We start from the raw sequence: 7,724 nt of genomic DNA on the forward strand, positions 1-7,724 counted from the left end.
GATTATAAACGACGAGACATGAGCGCCATGAGCTTGATGAGGCGGTGGTAGCGGTGGGCGGCGGAGGCTTTGCGTTATATTATACTCATATACATATGTGTTCAATGACTATAATAATAATGTTATATTATTCAAAACCAGCAAGGTTTAATAACCCTCCAAAGGAGACGCCATGTTTTTTGGTCTAAGCAGTGTGGCCGTTATGACAAACGACGCATTACCGTACGCCGCCGCCGCCGCCGCCGCCTAACTGAATCTATCCCGTCCCTCACGTTATAATATTATGTCTATAGGTTCGGCGTCATAGCAGGTACTAGATATATGCTATATTATGGGAAACTAACGATAGTTTTTGTTCCAAGTTTTTCCTTTTTTTTGAATATCTCACGGGTATTTAAGTATTTTTGAAACGGGCAATTATTTTAACTTCAGTTCTAGAAGACGACAACGACGACGACGAATCCAATTCCAAACGTTTCGGATTCGGAAGGCAATCACGATTCGGCGGGGAATAATAACGTGCATGTGAGTTCAAATATATGTGTTGAGGTGGACAATATACGTAGAAAAAAAAAGAGACTATAATTCAAATACCGTCCATGGAGTAGAAAAACATGTAATTTTCTAAATCCCATATTTTATAATACGACGATGTGTTTGTTCACTAGTAAAATTCTGTATTTTTATTTAATATTCAATTTCCCAGTAATTTAACAAATACACTAGCTGCTCGTAATTATCCGTTACGTTCAGTTTCGCTCATGTTTTGTCTTTTGTATAGCTCGAGTAGCCAATTTTGCACCCACTTGCTGTAGTATGCATTAGTATTTTTCAAAGGAAGTATGGCTAACGATAATTTGGAAGATTTGAAAAACGGCAAACGACCAGCACCGCCTGCAAATGCTGAAAGTCCGGAATCTAAAAACGAACTCATACAAGAAAACGGTAAGCATTGTGTGATAGATGTCCGAAAACGTCGATACATTTAAACAGTCAGATATATATTTTTGAATAAATTGACGAAAGCGTCTTTAAAATTTGAACGAGTTTGATTATAATTCGATTTTTAACAGTCAATAAAACACAAATGCATGTGTTAATCTCAAAAATTACCTCATGTATTTAGCTAATATTCATACTATAATAACATATGTCTTGGTCTAGACGTCTAATTGTTGTTATATGTACTTTGTTTCCTGTTAAAGTAGTGTTCTGAAAAGGTCAAGGCGCCACAAAATTATTGAGTCCTGCTTCATGTTTCTCTACTTTTTATTGTTGTTTTTAATAGTTATTGTATTTAAAATGTTTTGATTTTTATTATTTTTTATTAGCTGAAAAAATCAGAGTGGGACGTGATTACCAGGCTGTCATTCCAAAACTATTGGTACTTCCAAGTACGTTTTGTTATGAACTTTATCGATAAGAATTGATTAATGATTTTACTATTTACAGAAAATAGACGTGAACGACTGAACAAAAAAGCACTATTAGTTTGGTCTCCAACTGAAACTATTTCAGAAATTAAATGTATAAACTTTAAACTATTTATTTCTTAAATTTTTATTTTTAAAAATCATTTATTATATATTTTTTTATAGTAAATGAATACATTTTATTATCAAAAGAAAAATATGGTTACAATAGTGAACAAGCGTTGGGCATGCTATACTGGCATCACCACGACATGGAAAAAGCTCTTAGTGATCTATCAAATTTTGCACCTTTACCAGATGATTGGTCGACTGATGATAAGGTTACGTTTGAATCAGCGTTTAATAGTATTGGAAAAAATTTTTTACGCATTAAACAAATGGTAATTAAAATATTTAAATATATTTTTACATTTTTCAAATGTTACTTAATTGTTGTTTAAGATGCCTGATAAACCAATAGCATCGTTAGTCAAATATTATTATCTATGGAAAAATAAGAGAAAGAAGAGCAGTGTTATAGATCGACAAGCTAAAAGATTAGCAAATGTCCGTACAAATGAGAATCAAAACGGGAGTAGAGAAGGATCAAGTTCAGCAGAGTCTGAACCTGATGACAAGGTAAAAAAAAAAAATAATTTTTAATCTACAAAGACCATACCATACGAAGCAATTTTAAACATGTATTTGTAGGATGAGACACTATACTAAAAAAAATACCTTATCATATTACTATTGAACTGAATACAACATAAAATAAAAATAAGTAAGTGATTCATTGCAATATACATATTTTATTGGTATAGGGTAAACAATTAATATATACAAAATAAAATATATTTATTATATATAATTGTTAGACTTTGTTGTTATTTAATTCATGTGATTATCAAATATTTAATTTAATTGTAAAAATAAATAGTTTGATAGGATATTGCAAAATGTCCTTATCACAAACTTCAGTCTCGCACATCTTATAATATGTATAGTATAACATTTACATTTAGGCATGATGTACAAAATAACAAATTACTATAATCATTTTATTTTATATAATTTATTCTATAAAAATGGCATAGTTATGTAAATATATTAAAACTAAGCATGCTTAATGAGGTATATGGAAAACACTCCTTTGAATTCTGGAAAAAAATAGCGGCAGTGTCAGCATAGTTTACTTAGTCTTGTGTTAGAAACAGGTTTTACTTCATCAACAGGCTTACGCGACTAGTAAGTCGACTTGACTTAACATGATGCAAAAACATGGTGGATGGGTATCAATCATTGGACGTATGTCAATAGTAAACTTGATAGTATAAGTTTTAAAAAATATTAAAAATATTAGTAAAAAAATTATCATGAGATAATGCCACAATGATGTTAACTATTCTAGACTAATATAAATAGTCCTGTTATGAATTTCTTTATACTTTGTTTTAACTAAGCTTAATTATAATTACTTATATTATCAAATTGAAAGAGTATTTTATTGCCATAATTCAATTATTTTTTAATACTTACATTTTTAAAGCAAAATAATCTATACATCAAGTCTACAAAATATTAATTCTAATACTTGCTTTTAATTTAAAGTATTGAAAATAACACTGTACAATCCCATATTAAATTATATTATCCTCTTTCAAATGTATAAGTGATTTTACTTATAATTTCAATTTAAAATCCACAGACAATAATTTATGGTTCATTTTTTATATTATGTCAGATTGTAAATGTCACTGTAGTGTCTCTTTTATTAAATTTTTTTTATGTTATCATAAGTAATTTTTTTTTTTTAGAAGGACCCTGGGGAAGGAAGTTCGAAACAGATTTGTTCAGTTTGTGGAGTTTTGGTTACTATGCTTTATACTACCACAAAAGGACCAATGTGTGGTACATGCCAATCACATTTCAAGTATGAAATTAAACATGAATAGTATAAATGAATACATATATTAAATAAATTAATTAATATTGACAAAAAATATATTATTTCTAAATTATGGTGTATTTTATGATAAATGTAATTAATATTATAATAATTAAAATTTTTTTACTCTTACAGTAGGACTAATGGTGGTATTAGACCAACATTAGGACCGCCACGTCCAAATAATCGCCATTTGAATGTTGCTCGTAATAAACGTTTACCACCACGAGGCATGTATGTTAATCATGATGATCTTCAGTCTATTGCATCTGGATCCAATGGACAAGGAGATACTATCCTATTGACAATGGACGATGAGGTTGTATCATTAAAATGCAAAGTATGTGTTGTATTACTCAATTTTTATAAATTTTTTTTTTTCGAATTGTGATTTTTAATGACTCAGATACAGTCTAACAAACAAGATATTGGACATGTGCATAAGAAACTTAAACTAGATGTTTCTGAATATCGAGAAAGTTCACCCACAGCAAGCCAAATTTCATCTCGTTGGAGCAATGCAGAAGTTATGCTTGCTATTCAAGGTAAAATTTAGGAAATTACAATTTTACCAAAACACATTCTTAAGTATTGTTAAAAACACAAAGAAAGACTAAAATTGTATCGTGATAATACATTTTAACGTTAGGTCCATGGATCAGATAATTTTGTCTACAATCTTATGTCTTTCCTTTGTATCATATTCTAAATCCTTTTTAAGCAATTTAGAATCTAGACAAATGTCCATTTCTTTCCATTTGAAAACTTGTCTTGATTACTTTATGTACAAATGTAACACAAGAAACTAGAGACCAATTTCAAAACTTTTGGTCTTATTGCAAAATAGTGAAAATAATTTATTCAAATCATTAGTTTGGCTCAATACTCAGTCTTGAGTATATTTTAATTTAATTGACAAATAATTTTTGGAATTAGTCTGCTTTAATAAACCAAATTATTCTTAATCATTTTATTTTAGAGATCTTTAAAAACAAATCTTAGATTAATATAAATATAATTTTAACAGACCTTATCAAAGATTTTGTTCATGTCGACCACAAAATTCTCATAGAATTATTAAATAAATGTGGTTTTTGCCAAATCCATTTTCACCTCTAGTATTCCCCTAAGCTATCCCTTCTTTACACTGTTCATTAATGTTTTCAAGCTAATTTTACCAAATTGCAACCTCCTCAACAATTGCAGTGCAATGTATTGTTAGTTTAATTCCTTACTACCATTAGAGTTCTATAACTTTATCATTTTATTTAAATTCTATTCTATTTAACTTGTTATAACAATTATGTAGTTAAATGCCAGTCTATGTTATTCTTTGAACTATGCTCACTACTCATAATCTCATAATCATTCAATAAATGGTTCTAATATACTACCGATTCTTAGTAAAAAAAGACTGGTGTTTTTCTAATTAAGGATCTTAATCAGCCTAAGACTATGCTTTTAATGCTTTTTAAAAATATAAAATATGCATACATTTGAACATTTAAAACAGTATAAATTTGCTTCATTTGTTTTTATTTAAATCATAAAAATTTTATTAAACTATTAACAGTTAAAAATCAGACTTAATATTTTTAGGAAAGTTAAATTAATATGAAGTGACTTTATAGTTATACTCATAAAATTACATAAATTATAAAATAATTGCATATGCTCGCAGCAATTATAAATTTGTTTATAACTATGTATTAGCTTTTTTTTAATTGAGTAATAAATGCAATTTTATCTTTTGGTCTTCTACTAAATTATAAATTTTGAGTTATTTCATTGTTAATAGTTAAATATTTAATTAATAAACTATATCTACATATTTGGAATATTTTAAAGGTTGATATTTATTTATTTTTATATTATATAGCGGAAATAGATCTAATTAAATTTATCTTATAGTATTTAATTTATTGATATGATAGGGATAAGAAATAAAATGTTGTAGACTTGTAGGTATATATTCTAAAAGTATTCAGTTTTGCCTCAATGATTCGCATATCACCGTGGTTTTTTTGTTTTTGTGTAATTGAAAATTATTGTTAATTTTATTTTAAAATATCATTGTATCTGGTTATTGATTGGTGATTAAATCTTGGCATATAGTTTTTCTACTAATAATACTAAAAATAGTATATTTCATAAATGGATACAAAATTATACACCTAATTATTAATGATTGTACCCGAGTCTTAAAGTATTGACTTAATTGTTGAATAATTTTCCAATACTGTAATACTGTAAATTTTTGGTAATACATCTATATAGCAGCCAACAAGTGTTGCATTAGTATTATGTTTTTTCTACAGAGAACGTTGAAATAGCATGGTCACTGTAACTGTGTCTGAGTGCTGCAGTAAAAACTTACCTCAACATTTTTACATACTGTATTTTAATTGATGAAATACTTTTAGAATTTTTTTATACAATAAAAAAAAATATTTTATAGTCAACTATATTAAGATAAAATATTAGATGAAAAAAAAAATGATGTTACTACTTTTCAATAATTTAAAAAATGTTATGAAATAACTGATTTAATTCATAATTAATATATGAACAGTAATTTTAATAATTATATTAATTTGGTGAAATCTTTTTTAGGAATGCGCACGTATGGAAAAGATTTTAAAGCCATTGCTGAAACAATGGGAACAAAGACCCATACCCATTTGAAATCATTTTATACCCATTATCGTAAGCGTTATAAATTAGATTTAATTCTTGAAAAGTTTGACGCTGAGCAAAATGCGATAATTGAGGTTAGCGATGATGAGGATGAACCGGTTAGTTATAATAATTTTTTTTCTATTTTTTATAAATAATATAATAAGAATGATTGGCATTTATCTCTTATTGTTTTTTTTATACAAGTCAGTTTTATAATACTATTTTAATTATTATAATCTTAAAATAATTATATAAATTGCAATTGAACAACCATTTTGTTTATTTACTCAAAGTAGGTTTATATTTTTTTCTTAGTTTATTTTATCAACTAAGAAACTAAATTTAATTTTACATAATTAAAATTAAATTTTATTTTCAATAAAATCAGTAAAAAGCTTTGTTCTATTTAGTTCTCAAAAAATATAAAAGTGTTAATCACTTAAACTGATACATGTAATTAATAATAACAGTTGCGTAAAATAACTAAAGTTAATTTTTTTGTTTTATTGCTCATAATGTTATCATAGTATGTTCATTTTATATTAGTTGGTAAACTCAGTTTTAGAATCAATTTTGATGTATATTGACAATTTGTTTCTTATAAAAGTAAACTTTGGCAGCTTACTTCTATGCACGACTATGGCAATAGGTATCGCTAACATTTGTTGAGTGTCGTAGTCTTGTTAACATCACTTAATTATTTCAACTATTACTTAAGCTTGTATTTTGCTAAGCTTAATGTGGAAAAGTAGCTATTTGGCTTTAGCATGTTAAAAATAAGGTTGAGGAATGACTACTTAAGTCAGCAAGAACTAATTTAATTGAAGATTGAAGTTTGACTGAACTAGATCAAATCACCACTCTTATATTAGACAGAATTTATAATAGTTAATGACTTTGAGGCATTTTTATAAAAATTAAGAATAATTCCAACTATCATTTTAAAACGGTATAATATATTATATTATACCGTTATAGTATATTATATATAATTTATTATTTTTATTTTTAACGTTTTTTTTTTTTTTAGGTCATCAGTAAAGATGAGTCTTCGTCTTCAATAACAAGACAGAGTACTCCATCTGCTTTAGCTTCTGGAAGTCGACTAATTAGTAACCTTTCATTGAATTCTAAAGCACATCAAACGGCTGCTGCTGCAAAGTGATACTCATATAATCATGACGTATAGGCTTCTATTATTTCTCACTGCCTTTTATTTTCCATATTATTTTCCCTACTTATCGAATAAATAATATCAAGTGTATTACAAATGATGTATAAACCATTATATTATATTCTTTTAAATTTAAAATTAACGGATTTATTTTATAACCAAATTTTACCCTGTAATTGGAATTTTTTGTAAGTATTTAAAAAAATATATTAATGATAGTCTACAAAAACTATTTTGTTAGATTTTATTTTTTCATAAACATTTTTTAAACTAATAAATTACAACTTTGTGTTAAATTTGTATGTTAAAAATTAGTATTTTTAATATTTTAGAATAAGTTTAATTGTACAGTTTAATTGTAAATATTGAAACAATTAAAGTAATTAATATTGTTGATGTATAATTTTTGAGAGTAGTAAAATACACAGTAAAAATATTAATCTAAAATAAAAATAAATTGTTATAAGAAATGAACAAATATAATTAATCTAATGTTGGTATGAATTGGAAA

At 26.5% G+C, this 7,724-nt stretch overlaps 1 protein-coding gene across 4 annotated transcripts; it reads left to right on the forward strand.

Moving 5' to 3' along the window:
* Positions 1-292: 292 nt before the first annotated feature.
* Positions 293-7,724, forward strand: LOC132931870 (REST corepressor 1-like). Of its 4 annotated transcripts, none has more exons than XM_060997927.1 (11): positions 293-525; positions 782-945; positions 1,332-1,394; positions 1,453-1,527; positions 1,599-1,813; positions 1,875-2,051; positions 3,230-3,345; positions 3,496-3,700; positions 3,767-3,905; positions 5,974-6,155; positions 7,070-7,724. In XM_060997927.1, the coding sequence occupies exons 2-11, from the start codon at positions 843-845 to the stop codon at positions 7,202-7,204; spliced, it is 1,410 nt and encodes a 469-aa protein (XP_060853910.1). In that variant the 5' UTR covers positions 293-525; positions 782-842; the 3' UTR covers positions 7,205-7,724. The 4 variants fall into 4 exon arrangements, with proteins under 4 accessions (XP_060853910.1, XP_060853911.1, XP_060853913.1 ...); XM_060997928.1 differs by lacking the exon at positions 293-525 and adding an exon at positions 598-616; XM_060997929.1 differs by lacking the exon at positions 293-525 and having other exon boundaries at positions 627-945; positions 3,496-3,679.

This window comes from Rhopalosiphum padi, chromosome 1 (assembly GCF_020882245.1).
Source record: "Rhopalosiphum padi isolate XX-2018 chromosome 1, ASM2088224v1, whole genome shotgun sequence".
Taxonomy (NCBI): domain Eukaryota; kingdom Metazoa; phylum Arthropoda; class Insecta; order Hemiptera; family Aphididae; genus Rhopalosiphum; species Rhopalosiphum padi.

What these genes read in the sequence shown, in the direction of transcription:
- LOC132931870 (XM_060997927.1), top strand. Translation starts at nt 843, where the DNA reads ATGGCTAACGATAATTTGGAAGATTTGAAAAACGGCAAACGACCAGCA. An exon ending in TTTTACGCATTAAACAAATG is followed by an intron (nt 1,814 to 1,874) that starts GTAATTAAAATA and finishes TTGTTGTTTAAG; the next exon opens with ATGCCTGATAAACCAATAGC. An exon ending in GCGATGATGAGGATGAACCG is followed by an intron (nt 6,156 to 7,069) that starts GTTAGTTATAAT and finishes TTTTTTTTTTAG; the next exon opens with GTCATCAGTAAAGATGAGTC.